Below are 15,223 nucleotides of genomic sequence, written 5' to 3'. Positions count from 1 at the left end.
TCTACCTTGTATTGAATAATCTGTAGTTCCTTGAATAATCTGTAGTTCCTATAATTCCAGGCATCATGTGTTAGACCTTGCACAATAAGACTTAAAATGCATGTTTTCAATTATTATTTTTTCTTTTCCATGTTCACGAGTAAAAAGTTAAATAAAAGATTTAAAATGAATATAAAGGTAAGCTTGTATACCTCAGTTATTAAGAATTAATGCCGAGAAAAAAATTTCCAAGATCATATACCTCAGTTACTAAACCCAACTTAATTCAATTAATTGAGTTGAAACACAACTACCTTGACTCGATTTTCATATAAAAAATTTTGTTTGTGGTTATTAAATTAACTTTACAGATCAATTCTCAAACTTATTAAAACCTTGTTATATATATATATATATATATAATTTTGTTCTTTTAAAAAAATATTGTTTAAATTGTTTTTAAATAATGTTTTTAAAATTTATTAAAATAATTTAAATTAACCTATCTAATCTTTAACATACCTTGGCTGGGTTCGGGCTTCAGTGTATTTGGTATTGTGGTTACTTTTGTCGTTGTGGTTTGAAAAAAAATTATTTTATAAAAAATACTTTTGGTTGAGGTTGTTTTATATGTTTGGTTAAAACTGTGATTGAAATTGAGGTTGAACAAAAAATAATTTAATGTGTTTAGTTAAGAATGTTTTTCAAACTGAGATTATAAAATAATTAAAATATATATATATTAATATTAATGGTTTTTAATTTAAATATTGCAGATTTAACTACTGCTATTACATTATGAAATAAATAATACTTTATATAAAATATTTTTTATTGTTCCATTAAACTATCTACAATTCTATCACGTGTGAAATCCATGACAAGGACTATAGTTTGCTTAGTTTCTTAAGAGTGCAACAATATCATATAAAATATCATCGGGAATAAAATTGGGCTTGCGATCAAATTCTGCAAATGCTACGACATTAAGCGATCTCATAATTTATGTAGTGTCATTGAATACTGTTAAACACTAGTTTTTTGAATAAAACACAATTAAAATTAAAAAAATATTAATTTTTTTTTATTTTACTTGATCGGACCCGGTTCAAAGTATTTATCTTTGAACTAGACCTGGTCCGATCAGAACAATGGAAATACTCTCCAATGTTCACTCTCCACAACAGAATAAGAAAAGAAACTTCGAGTTGCTTTTAGTGGCACTGTATTTCAAATATAAATTATAGTGGGTCCCATAAATAATAAATAATATTTTATTAATTATTAAACAATTATTTTCTATAATTTATTTTAAAAACAAAATCAACTTCATAAAAATTAAGTTTTTAATATCTTTGATGTGAATGGTAAATATCTTGAGAAATTTAGTAATTGCATACAAAAGTTGACCAGTCCATTATAATAATGATAGGTAAAAAAGGTTCATTGTGGCGTAAAAGACAATTTAGACCAATATAAATGACTAGTCGTTGCATTTGTTTGGATTGACTCGTGTGTTAATTGTACCTTGCACATTAAAGTTTCATGCACCTATTTTTTTTTTTTCCATATTAAAGAGTAACAAGTAAAATCATATATTTATTAGCATCAAGCAAAAAGGTTTTATAATTTATTCTTCCACATAATTTAATTTTAAATAATAATGTTTTGAATCTCTCTCTCTCTCTCTAATTCTTGATACATTCTTGATATATTTATGACCTTGCACTTGTTAACCTTTCAAATAATAATAAGGCTATTAGAGTTCTCACCTCCTCTTAAAGAGGACCTTTACAGCCTTGTGAGTGTATGCTGAATTCTCTCTCCAATTCTTGATACATTCTTGTTTAATGAAGCTGAACCAAACATAGCACGGTTGTCATCTTGCATCTTAAATATGCTAGTGTCTAAGAGGGTGGACTGTTTGATTTTACTGTTTTTTGGTCCCCTCCATATTAAATATGTTTGTGTTTCTAGATATGGGATCATTAATGATAACTATGAATTATTGCCCGTTCATTTGTGGTATAATTAATTCCTATATATATCAGTAATTTCCTAACTCCATTAATAGTTAAATTTGAGGTCATTATTTTCTCCCATTTCCACGTTTATCCAAATATTGTTGCACTTTGTTTCCAAGTGACGTATAATTTCCAAGTTCCAATCCAATTGTCAATACATTGAAAGAAATTTCTGTAAAGAATCAAGGGGATTGTGAAAAACAGCAACATTATTGTTCAGTCTCCAAAATGTTTCTTCGCATAATTTGATTTCTCCAATTATTTGGAGAAACAGTTTCCCTTCTTAGTCAAGGCACTAAGTAAATACAAGCTGAATTCTGGAATGACAATATTCCATGGCTTTCTAATTGTTTCTTAGCACAATTATTTGTCCAGTCTCCAAAATGTTCTATTTGTCCATGGCTTTTTAGTTTTTCCCCTTCTAAGCCAGCAGTGGAGAACAGTAGCTTTGATTGTGAAGGCACGACGAAAAGCCAAGGAGAAAACGAGCAAGGCCACTATAATATATGTATAATACTATAATATGTGTATGTTTACCACTCTCCATAGAGACTGTTGGAACACGTGTGAGATGCTGCCTTGAAGGAAGATTGAAGTCAAGATAATGTCCTGTTTTTGTGTTTTTCAAATTTGAATTCAAATAGCAGATTGTGTGCTATTTTTTTGTAATTTCATTTCAATAAATCTCTCAGTGTAGTTGAGAGTTTAATTTTGATTATAATTCATGTTTTGTAAGCCTATATATTAGGCATTTCCATTTTGAATAACATTAAGCAAATACAATTCATCAATTCTGCTCATTATTGCAAGTCTTCAATTTCTTCAAATTTCGCATTTTCCAGAATTTAATCCAAACAGTAACTGTTATAAACAGTTACTGTTCAGATCATCAAATTTCAACAGAGACTGTGTTCAGTAATGAACAATTTGTAACTTGTTTTTGTAGGCATGGACCAAGCTAATGCAGAGGAGTGCAAGGCCACACATGAAATAATTACTCTTCAATACATTTAAGACCTCACAAATTCTTCTTCCCCCTCTCAGTGCAGTATATTTCCTGTTATGTATTGCTGGAAACTGAAACGATAACTTTGTAGTTGGAATGCTTAGTTCAAATCATTGGGATATTTTCTCCTTTGCAGAATGGTTACTGTTTGTGTTGTGGTCTGAAGTTACAGTTGCTATTTACTGTCTGGAACATGCACTCAGCATAGATACAGTATGTACTGCTGCGGGATTCTACCGTACATCTACTAGTTACTTGAAGAATCTGTCTAACATGCTTACTTGAAGAATTTACTCAGTCTTGGGGTAATAGTTAATGCTTTTATTTGCTTTTCTCATGGTAAAAAACCTAGACCATCCTTTTATTTTCATGTTGAGCTGAAACATTAATCATATTTTCAAATTGGTGGAGGACTTGAGTGCACAACTTGCCAACTTGGTGTTTAGATTTTCGCCATAACACTGTTTAGCCTTGCCCATGAGGTCTTTTTTCAAAGTTCAAATAACGAATTAGAAGCTGCGGATCCTGAAAATGTCATGGTAGGGTTTTTATTGATTGCATTGAGGAAACAAAACAAGTACAATTCTCAGGCAAAACTGGAGAAAAAAGATTGTTTTTTCTTGTTTTGATATAGGTTGTGAACTTATTAAAAGCGTAGTTGTTAAATGTAGTCTAACTTGAACACTTAAAATTTGAAGTCAACTTGGATCGGATTTTAAATTAAACTATAGAAAGGTATTCACCTGTTTGAGTCAACTTTAAAGATTTGTTTTTAAAATAAAACAATTTATTTTAATAAAAATAATTGATTTGAATTTATTCGATAATTTGGTATGAGCCGGTATGACAAATATGACTAAAAGCTTGGATTTAGATTTAGCTGGCCATGGTCGTGGTATTTTTTCTAATGCAAGGAAAGTGCAAGAAGTACAAGCGTAGCAAAGTTGTTTGATACGGGAATGCATCTTGAAAATGGCATCTGGCCAAGTCTTTGCACAAGAAAGGTTACACAGGCAATTCGTTGACAATGGTGCATCTTTGTCCTTTTTTCTTTGATTACAACTTCCATGACGCGGTAACTTCCATGATGCGGTACATTTTTTAAATATATCTGCCCCCTAGAGGACAAGGACTGGTTGAAAAATGCAGTTGGCAATTGAGAAGTCTTCGTATTGGAAGGTTTCAATGAGCTTTTTTCTTGCTGATAATGATTTATTAGCCAATAAATTTAGGTTCATTTAGCATGAGTTTTTATGTTGACTGAAAACTCTGGACTTTTCCCTTGTCATGGACCATTTGTGTGCTTAAATATGTTACTTTTTTTGGTACCAGTGAGTTAAAAAAATTTCCAGGAATGGCTTCTTCTAGTTTTGATTTTATATTCCTAGTAGTAATGTTACTGTTACCATTCATGGCAGCTGCTCAAACTAACGGAACAGTACCTGTGGGAGCATCCATCACTGCAACTGATGATTCTCCTTCATGGCTTTCTGCTTCTGGTGAATTTGCATTCGGGTTTCGCCAGCTGGAGAACAAGGACTATTTCTTGTTGTCCATTTGGTATGAAAAGATTCCTGAGAAGACCGTAGTTTGGTATGCAATTGGAGAGGATCCTACAGATGATCCTGCTGTACCAAGGGGATCGAAGGTGGAGCTGACTGATGATCGTGGGCTGTTGCTTGCTGATCCTCAAGGCAATCTAATATGGACATCTCGTATCCTTCTAGGTGCAGTTTCGTCAGGTGTTATGAATGACACTGGCAACTTCGTGCTTCAAAAAAGAAATTCTGACAGGTTGTGGGAGAGTTTCAACAATCCCACTGATACATTGTTGCCTACTCAGATTATGGAGGTTGGAGGGGTGGTTTCTTCTAGAAGGACGGAGACCAACTTTTCGCTGGGGAGATTCCATCTCCGTTTGCTTGATAATGGAAATCTTGTGCTGAATTCCATGAACTCGCCAACCAAATTTGCTTACGACGACTACTATAGAAGTGGAACTTCTGATGCTTCAAATTCATCAAATTCTGGTTATCGATTGATCTTCAATGAGTCAGGCTACATGTACATATTGAGAAGAAATGGGCTGAGAGAGGATCTCACAAAAACAGCACTTCCTACTACAGGCTTCTACCGTAGGGCAACTCTCAATTTTGATGGTGTTTTCACTCAATATTCATACCCGAAAACATCCTCTTCTATTAGAAGCTGGTCACCAGTCAGGTCTGAACCAGAAAATATATGCAAGTTTAATTCAGTTTGGGGTAGTGGAGCGTGTGGATACAACAGCATCTGCAGCCTAAGTGTTGATCGAAGGCCCAATTGTACTTGTCCACAAGAATTTTCTTTGCTTGATCAGAATGACAAGCATGGAAAGCTGCGTGCCAAATTTCGAAATAAGCTGCAAAGATGATGGAAAAAATTCCTCAGAAGATCTGTATGATTTTGTTGAGCTAAGATATGTTGATTATCCATCAGGTGATGCAGAACATTTACAACCTCAAAATGAAGACCAGTGCAGAAAAGCTTGCTTGAATGACTATCTGTGTGGGGCTGTCATCTTTTTAGGCAACAGCTGCTGGAAGAAGAAGTTACCACTTTCGAATGGAAAAGTTGACAGTGGTTTTAACGGGAAGACTTTCATCAAATTTAAGAAAGGTGATATCCCTCCCGGGAATCCTGGTCTTCAGATTCCTGAAACGAAGACGGAAAGGGACATTAAGGTCATCACAGGAATAGTGCTCTTGGTTAGCTCTGTATTTGTCAACTTTATATTGATCAGTACATTATGTTTCTGTTCTTCCTTCATTTACCGCAACAAAGTAGCAAATGTTCGAGAAGAAAACAATGTGGAGTCAAACTTGCGTTCATTTACATTCAAAGAGCTCACAGAAGCTACAGAAGGCTTCCAGGATGAACTGGGGAGAGGAGCTTTTGGTGGTGTTTACAAAGGTGCGATAAAAACAGGTTTTACTAATTTTATTGCTGTGAAGAAGTTAGATGGCGTGGTTGAACATGGTGAGAAGGAATTCAAAACCGAAGTGAACGTGATCAGTCAGACGCATCACAAGAATTTGGTCCGATTGTTAGGATTTTGTGACGAGGGGCAGCATCGTTTGTTGGTGTATGAGTTCTTGAGTAATGGCACTCTAGCCGATTTTCTTTTTGGAAGCTTAAGGTCTAGTTGGAAGCAAAGAACTCAGATTGCCTTCGGCATTGCAAGAGGACTCTTGTACCTACACGAAGAATGTAGCACCCAAATCATTCACTGTGACATAAAGCCGCAGAACATTCTTATTGATGACTACTACAATGCTCGGATATCAGATTTTGGATTGGCTAAACTTTTGGCGATTAATCAGACCCAAACCAAAACTGCCATCCGAGGAACAAAAGGATATGTTGCTCCTGAATGGTTCAGGAACACACCAGTCACTGTGAAAGTAGATGTCTATAGCTTTGGTGTCTTGCTGCTAGAGATCATCTGCTGTCGGAGAAGTGTAGATCTGGAGATCAGTGGAACTGGAGCTATATTGACCGACTGGGCTTATGACTGCTATAGGCATGGAACGCTTGACGCTTTGATTGAAGATGACATGGAGGCCATGAATGACGTATCAACACTAGAGAGGGCTATGAAGGTTGCAATTTGGTGCATTGAAGAGGTGCCATCTCTTAGACCCACCATGAGGAAGGTGACACAGATGCTTGAAGGAGTTGTTGAAGTTCCCGCTCCCCCGAATCCGTTCCCGTTCAGTGAAATTAGCAGCTCCTGAACACAACAGTAACTGCCTTAATTTCAACTAGTTATGATTTTTCTGGCTGTGGTTGAATCCATACTCTATCTAATGATTCATCTGTTGCCAGTATATTCATTTCTCAACCAATTCTTCTTGATAGAAGTGCAAAACATTATAGTTTTCTTCAAGAAGCTTTCATCTTGTCCACAGCTGAGTGTTTATTACAGTTACATGGATTTCGTCAAGATTATTTCTCAAAATTTACTGCTCTCCGATTGTAAGTTTAAAATCACTTATCATTTTTTTAAAAGAGCATCATCACGGATTACTAGAATTTACAATCATTAGTATGGTTTTCCTCAAGATTAGTGCTCGATTTTTACCACTTCCTGACTGTAAATCCAGGGCCATTTCCCTCCTGTTTTCGAAAGAACACAAAGCATTTTGAAGAAAATTATTATGAAAATCGTGGGCTGGTGGTTGCTGATCCTCGAGGCAAAGAGTTTCAGCAAACCTACTGATACATTGTTGCCTTCTCACACTACGCTATTGTGCTGTTGCCACTTATAACAGTGGAACCTGTTGGAAGAAGACAGGCCCTCTCTCGAATGGGGTAACAGATCCAAGTATTGGTGATAAAGCCCTGATGAAAGTAAGGAAAGGCAACTGGACTGCTGGTTCAAGTGCAAAGAAGAGTGATCGATCAACTTTGATCACAACAGGACCGGTGCTTTTAGGTAGCTCCATCTTTCTAATTGTTCTCTTTCTGCTAGGAATCTACGTGTTCTTTACTCGTTGGAACCAGCAAAAACAAAAGATGGTACCGCAACTCCATGTCATGCCAGAAATGAATCTGCAGAATTTTACTTACAATGAGCTGGAAACAGCTACAGGAGGATTCAAGGAAGAACTCGGTAGGGGTGCTTTTGGAATTGTTTACAGGGGGGCACTAGCCAACGAAGACAAACCGCTCATCGCAGTAAAGAAATTAGAAAAGATGGCCGGGGAGGGCGACACAGAATTCAATACAGAAGTGAAAGTTATTGGCAGAACAAATCACAAGAATCTGGTTCAACTTGTTGGATTCTGTAACGAAGGGCAAAATCGCCTTCTGGTCTACGAGTACATGAGCAGTGGCTCCTTGTCAAACTACATATTTGGATATTCAAGGCCTAGTTGGCACCGAAGAATGCAAATTGCTTTCGGTGTAGCCAGAGGGCTCCTTTACCTACATGCTGAACATGCCCCACGCATGCCTCCTATCAACTAAGAGCTGCAAAAAGTATTTATAGACAAGCATTTATAAGGCACAACTCCCATTCCTACTTTTAAGGAAGTAGTAGGACACTATCTCACCTATGTTCACCCATGAACATAATGGCCCCATTATCTTCCAAGTAGTGGGTAGTTTTCCCCCATCATCTCCCATGATCTTAGTGGATTGAGAGTAACCCCTGGTTAGCCCCCATCATCCCATGATCTTGGATATCCATAACTGCCACTAACTCACATTCTGCATGCCCACCTAGCAGCACCAATTGCGAGTTCTTGATGTGTCATCTGTTGAGTTTCTCACATGCCTTGGATAGTCTTTCGTCCAAGTTTAAGATCGTGCCAAGTCAAACCAATGACTTGCACAAGCTGTTGTGCGCTGCCGAATTCACATTTGAGTGCAAGTTGCCAATTTCTATGTTGCCGAACTCGCATCTGAGTACAGGATGCCACTGTTTGCATTGCCGAATTTCGTGAGAGCCCCAGTTCTCGCCAACCTATCTCCCTAACGAGTTTTCTTGCTTGGCCTGGAACATTCCAGCATCCAGTCTATGTTCATCAACAATCTGGCTGTTCAATTTTCCTTTGACGAACCTACAAATGCACAAATTTGCGTTGCCGATTTATCCCACTGTTGGCATGGCTGCCAGCACCCTTAGGCATTGTTTTGGACAGCCTGCTGAAGTGTGCACCTTGTGCATATTTAACACTGTCATATTTAATGCTCGAGCCTGCGGTCCCATTTTAATTCTCTGCCAGGATTAACGAAACTACAGAGAAATTAATAAAAAAAACTTTAATATATTCTGAAAAGTCTTCGAATTCAATAATATAATAAAAAAAAAATAACACATCAACTACTTATATAAAGGTAAAAATAAACCTAACAAAAAAAAAACTAAAGCTAAGTAGAAAAAATAATTGACATGAAATTAACTAGAAAAAAATTAAAATAATATCTTCTAGGTTTAATTTGAAGAATTTCTCGTTCTTGGTTGATTACATCTAGCCGACCCCCATAAAATTAATCTAATAAAAAAAATTTCAGGCACATTGAATCTAAAATTATCATTTTTTTTTTGTTTTTATCAAATTACAAATTTAAAACATACAAGCTTTTTTCTAAGGATTTACCCTGTCTAACGAATCTATAAACATAATAGCAATATATTCCATGCGATGAACATTCAGAAGAAGACATTTTTGTTTTGAAGTTTTGTATTAGATTTGAAGTAGAGATACTAATATAGTGAAAAAATCCACTGACTCTCTTGTAATGATATATTTGCCTTTTTTCTCTCCATTTTTTTTAAAGAATTGAATAAAAAATCATAAACATTATTGTTTTCGTCAAGAAGAGCGGTGCGCCTTGCCACTGCTTGGAATTGGCTGTGCAAGGTAAAGTTAGTACTTTGGTATACAAAAAGAAGATTGAGTACTTGATTTCCATTGATTTTTTTATTACATCAAATTATTATTACTAAATATGTTTTTTATTACTAAATGTTTCTAGTCAAAGAGAGTGATTCAGGATGGCTTGAAAGCGAACAGATGTCATGCATCACATGCAAGTCTTTGTTTGGTTGTGAAGACTTGATAAAGGGCCCATTTTGCAATTTTTAAGTCTTTGGATCCATTCATTTATTGCCCTGGTCCCAAGTCTCTGTTGAATAAATGACTTCCACCGTTTCAAACACCAATGCTTATGTGGTTCTTGCTCAATATTCTACCTTATCTTCATCGAAATTTACCATTTCAATAATTTTTTCAATAACATGGACTTGGTACCATTGCCTCCTTGTAAGGGCAAAGACTTCTGGAATGCAGCTGTTGGGATTTGAAAAGTCTGTGTCCAAACCTTTAATGAAATTTGTAGCCTGGAAGCAAGAAAATTGGTTTCCTAATACTTTAGTTTGACTTGAAAACTCTGGCTTGCCCTTGTGATGGACCATTTTTGTGCTTAAATATGTTCTTTAATCCTTTGTTACAAGTAGGCGAGTTCAAAGATCCTAGGAATGGCTACTGCTATTTTTACTTTGATGTTCCTAGTAACGATGGTACTGTTACAGCTCATGGCTGTTGCTCAAACTAATGGAAGTATGCCTGTGGGTGCATTTATCACTGCGACTGATGATGCTCCTTCATGGCTTTCTTCCTCTGGAGAATTTGCTTTTGGATTTCAGCCCTTGGAATACAAGGATCATTTCTTGCTGTCTATTTGGTATGCCAAGATTCCTGAGAAGACCATAGTTTGGTATGCAAATGGAGATAATCCTGCACCAAGGGAGTCTAAGGTCGAGCTGACGGTTGATCGTGGGCTGGTGCTTACTGATCCTCAAGGCAACCTAATATGGTCATCTGATATCCTTCTAGGTGTTATGAATGACACTGGCAACTTCGTGCTTCAAAATAGCAATTCTGACAGGTTGTGGGAGAGTTTCAGCAATCCCACTGATACATTGTTGCCTACTCAGATTATGGAGGTTGGAGGGGTGGTTTCTTCTCGAAGGACGGAGACCAACTTTTCGCTGGGGAGATTCCAGCTCCGCTTGCTTGATAATGGAAATCTTGTGCTGAATTACATGAATTTGCCAACCAAATTTGTTTACGATGACTACTATACAAGTGAAACTTATGATGCTTCAAATTCATCAAATTCTGGCTATCGATTGATCTTCAATGAGTCAGGCTACATGTACATATTGAGAAGAAATGGGCTGTAATGTTTTGAATTAATGAATTAGAAAATACAATAAAGCCCTTAAAGGCTTAAAGTGTGGGTATAAATGAATGAGGGGTATATTGGTAATTTAGCAAAAACTTGATAAATATAAATAGAAGTTAAAAAAAAAAGAAAAAAAAAAAGAGGAATCCGATTTTGAGAGGAAGAGAATCGGCAGAAGTGAGAAAGGAAAGAAGAAGAAGAGAAAAGAGGGGAAAATAGGGGAAAAAGGAAAGGAGTTGGAGGACATAAGTTTAAAGATAAGCTTTAAGTTGTTAAATGTATAATTATGTATTAATTAAGTTTTAATTTCAGTTTTGATAAATGTTACGGTTATGAAATTTGTGTTTTGGGTTTAATTGATGAATTAAATTGAAGGTTAGGGGTTGATTGTTGTGGGTAATTGATTATTAAGTTGATTATGGAATATTGTGATGATTTTGAGTTATAGTTTTGTTTGAATGATGAATTTGTGTTAGAAATCAGGGGATAACAGTAGGTGATCTGTTGAAATTCTGGGTTTGAGGTTCAAGATGATGAAAATTCAATTTGGTCCCTTAATTTCTGAAAATTATAGTTTAGTCCCTGAACTTTGAAAAATTACAAATTGGTCCCTGGAGCATATTCCGAGATTCTGAACAGAATAACATATTAATTATGGACAGAATTAATGTATAGATAAGAGAATTTAACACTTTCAATTTAGTCCTCCAATTTGATAAAAAGTACGATTTGACCCTAAAAATTTAGTAAAATTCCAAAATGATCCCTGAAGCATAATGATACATCCTGGACAGAATTGTGGATTAATTAAGGTCAGAATTTCAGTATATTCATGGATGTATGACAAATTTCAGTTTGGTCCTCCAATTAGATAAAAAATTACAATTTAGCCCTAAAAATATGATAAGTTCCAGATTAGTCCCTAGCTGTAATATTAGCTTTTGCATATTAGTTTGATGAATAATTAAGGGTTATTTAGTGAATTATTACCAATTTTATTAGTTGTTTTTATTATGGATTAGATTTCGAGAAAACCGTTAGATTTTTGGTTTTTAAGAAAATTGACTAGTTAGTTTAAAAACATATAGGGTTACGGAATACACTCTTAGTTAAGTGTATTAAATAGGTTAAATTTTCTTTCGAGTCGTTCTTGAATATGTCTCCTTTGTATTCAGATAATCCTGATATTCTACTGGAGGGACGTCAGTAGGATTTTCTTCAGTGTCTGCTTTTGGCTTCTGTTTGCTTTTGAGTCAGGTGAGTGGATAATTTTCCATATGCATGAGAAATATTATAAATATTTGATTGTTTAATATGAATTGGATCATGCTTCTTGATAATATATACACACACACACACACACACACACACACATATATATATGCTGATTATTATCCTTGATATGATAAAGCATGATCAATTATTGAATCTGATTTCTTGATATGAACCAATATGAATTGACTTCTGAATTGATAGCTTCTCATTTGATTGATGTCATGAGTTGAGCTTTGAGATATGAATATGTTTGTTTGATTATGATTATGAACCTATGGTATGTCAGTCAGAATACCCATGCTAACAGGGTAGTGTTAGTCTTTGTGTACATCGTATCTGAACCCTAGTTGGTCGGGGGAGTCACCAACCTGTGTGGACTGATCATCCCACAGTACGGAGCCTCATGCTCATTGCATTTTGATTTTCTGACGAACTTTACCATATGATTTTCTTGTTATGGCCTATTTGAGAAACCTTTCTATAAGAACCTATAGCCATACTTATATATATATATATATATATATATCATTATCATTACTGTATTACCTCGTGTGTGTATATTGAACGTTATCTACTCACTGAGTTGTTGAACTCACCCTCTCATTAGTTATCCTTTTCAGGCTTATAGCTTGATAGCAGGTTACTTTTGTTGAATCTTCTGAACCTGCTTTTTGGTTGTAATTTGTACCTTCCTTTTATGTCAAGTTAGTACTTCAAAACTATGAATATATATGAACTCTTGTATTAAGACAATCGAATTATGTTATAAAGTTAGTTTTGTTGTTACTGCTGCGTTAAACAACTCTGATTGAGTTTTGAAGGATAAGTTTGTATGTAAGTTTGGGTTCGCATAGGCTTGGAACCTTGGAGGGGAACCTTGTCTATGTGCCGGTCATGGATCCGGGATTCGGGTCGTGACATGGGCTGAGAGAGGATCTCACAAAAACAGCAATTCCTACTACAGACTTCTATCATAGGGCAACACTCAATTTTGATGGCGTTTTCACTCAATATTTTTACCCAAAAGCATCTAGCGGTAACAGAAGCTGGTCCTCAGTCTGGTCCAAACCAGATAAAATATGTGTCAATATGGGAGCGGGCTTGGGTAGTGGAGCATGTGGATATAACAGCATCTGCAATCTAAAAGCTGATAAAAGGCCAGAATGTAATTGTCCACAAGGTTTTTCTTTGCTTGATCCGAATGACAGGTATGGAAGCTGCATACCAGATTTCGAGCTAAGCTGCAGAGATGATGGACTCAATTCCACCGAAGATCAGTATGATTTTGTGGAGCTAATAAATGTTGATTGGCCAACATCTGATTATGAGAGGTACAAACCTATTAACGAAGATGAGTGCCGAAAGTCTTGCTTGGATGATTGTCTATGTTCTGTTGCCATTTTTAGAGATGGCTGCTGGAAGAAGAAGTTACCACTCTCGAATGGAAGATTTGACATTGGTATGAATGGGAAGGCTTTCCTCAAATTTCCGAAAGGTTATGTTCCTCCGGATAGGCCTCCTCCTCAGCTTCCTGGAGAGAAAAAGAAACCAGACATTAAGTTCATCGCTGGATCAGTAGTCCTTGGTACCTCTGTATTTGTCAACTTTGTATTGGTCGGTGCTTTCTGTCTCACTTCTTCCTTCATTTATCGCAAGAAAACTGAGAAAGTTCAGGAAGGTGGAAGTGGTTTGGAGACAAACTTGCGGTATTTTACATACAAAGAGCTCGCTGAAGCGACAAATGACTTCAAAGATGCGTTCGGAAGAGGAGGTTTTGGTGTTGTTTACAAGGGGACAATACAGGCAGGCTCTACTAGTGTTGTTGCTGTCAAGAAGTTAGATAAAGTGGTTCAGGATGGGGAAAAAGAATTCAAAACAGAAGTACAAGTGATTGGCCAGACGCATCACAAGAATTTGGTCCGGTTGCTAGGATTTTGTGACGAGGGGCAGAATCGATTGTTGGTGTACGAGTTCTTGAGTAATGGCACTCTAGCAAACTTCCTTTTCGGATGCTCTAAGCCCAGTTGGAAGCAAAGGACCCAAATTGCCTTTGGCATTGCTAGAGGACTCTTGTACCTGCATGAAGAATGTGGCACCCAAATCATTCACTGTGATATAAAGCCTCAGAACATACTTCTTGACAATTATTACAATGCTCGAATATCTGATTTTGGACTGGCAAAGCTTTTGGTGTTGGATCAGAGCAAAACTCAAACTGCTATTAGAGGAACAAAAGGATATGTTGCACCTGAATGGTTCAGGAACAGACCAATCACTGTGAAGGTTGATGTGTATAGCTTCGGTGTCATGCTGATAGAGATCATCTGTTGTAGAAGAAATGTAGATTTGGAGATCGGTGAAGCAGAGAATCCAGTACTGATTGATTGGGCTTATGACTGCTATATGAATGGAAGTTTGGATGTTTTAATTGGAGATGACATGGAGGCCAAGAATGACATATCGACACTAGAGCGTCTGTTGAAGGTCGGGATTTGGTGTATTCAAGAGGATCCATCTCTCAGACCCACCATGAGGAAGGTCACACAGATGCTTGAAGGAGTTGTTGAAGTTCCTGCTGCTCCAAATCCATTTCCATATAGTACAATTAGCAATTACAATCAGGAATGATCTTTATTTCACCTAGATATGATTTTTCTACAGTTTCTTCCACCATGAAATGTAGCTTTATAAATTGAAACTCTGTGTTAAATTTGAATTAGTTTCCAAGGAATCAAAATGTTGTGATGATCCAAAAACTGGGGGTTAGCATATTCTTGTTCTTTTAGTTTCTTGCTTCAGATATACCAATGGAAGTTCAGCGTGCTGTTACTCTCTTAGCAGAGTAAGGGCAGGGATTAGGTTTAAAGTCTAATTTGCTCTGTACTACCATGAGAATCAAAATAAAAAACACAAGTTGTAATGTTTTGAATTAAAAAAGATAGGAAAAGGCAATAAAGCCCTTGAAGGCTTAAAGTGGATATAAATATATGAGGGTTAGTGTGGTAATTCAATAAACATAATAAGTATAAATGAAAAAAAAGAAAAAAAAAAAAAAGAGATCTGCAATTAAGAGTGAAAGACCCGGAGAAGCGAAGAAAAGGGAAAGAAGAAGAGAAAAGAGGACAAAGATAAGGGAAATATAAGAGAATTGGATGAAATAAGTTTAAAGGTAAGATTATGTATAAATATGTGTTATTTAAGC

The 15,223-nt window shown here is 36.0% G+C and overlaps 1 protein-coding gene and 1 pseudogene across 1 annotated transcript; both read left to right on the top strand.

Moving 5' to 3' along the window:
• The first annotated feature begins 4,414 nt into the window (after positions 1 to 4,414).
• Positions 4,415 to 6,845, top strand: LOC140955358 (G-type lectin S-receptor-like serine/threonine-protein kinase RLK1; annotated as a pseudogene).
• Positions 6,846 to 9,825: 2,980 nt separating this feature from the next.
• Positions 9,826 to 14,737, top strand: LOC118028667 (G-type lectin S-receptor-like serine/threonine-protein kinase RLK1). The gene is made up of 2 exons (XM_073408387.1): positions 9,826 to 10,740; positions 12,939 to 14,737. The coding sequence occupies exons 1-2, from the start codon at positions 10,037 to 10,039 to the stop codon at positions 14,647 to 14,649; spliced, it is 2,415 nt and encodes an 804-aa protein (XP_073264488.1). The 5' UTR covers positions 9,826 to 10,036; the 3' UTR covers positions 14,650 to 14,737.
• Positions 14,738 to 15,223: the final 486 nt, after the last annotated feature.

Source organism: Populus alba, chromosome 3 (assembly GCF_005239225.2).
Source record: "Populus alba chromosome 3, ASM523922v2, whole genome shotgun sequence".
Classification (NCBI taxonomy): domain Eukaryota; kingdom Viridiplantae; phylum Streptophyta; class Magnoliopsida; order Malpighiales; family Salicaceae; genus Populus; species Populus alba.
Note: the sequence above shows the minus strand (reverse complement) of the source record. Positions and strands in the feature narration are given on the sequence as shown.

Bases quoted from the DNA above. Each gene is read 5' to 3' on its own strand.
- LOC118028667 (XM_073408387.1), top strand. From the start codon at position 10,037: ATGGCTACTGCTATTTTTACTTTGATGTTCCTAGTAACGATGGTACTG. The intron at 10,741-12,938 runs GTAATGTTTTGA...ATTCGGGTCGTG, and splicing joins ATATTGAGAAGAAATGGGCT to ACATGGGCTGAGAGAGGATC.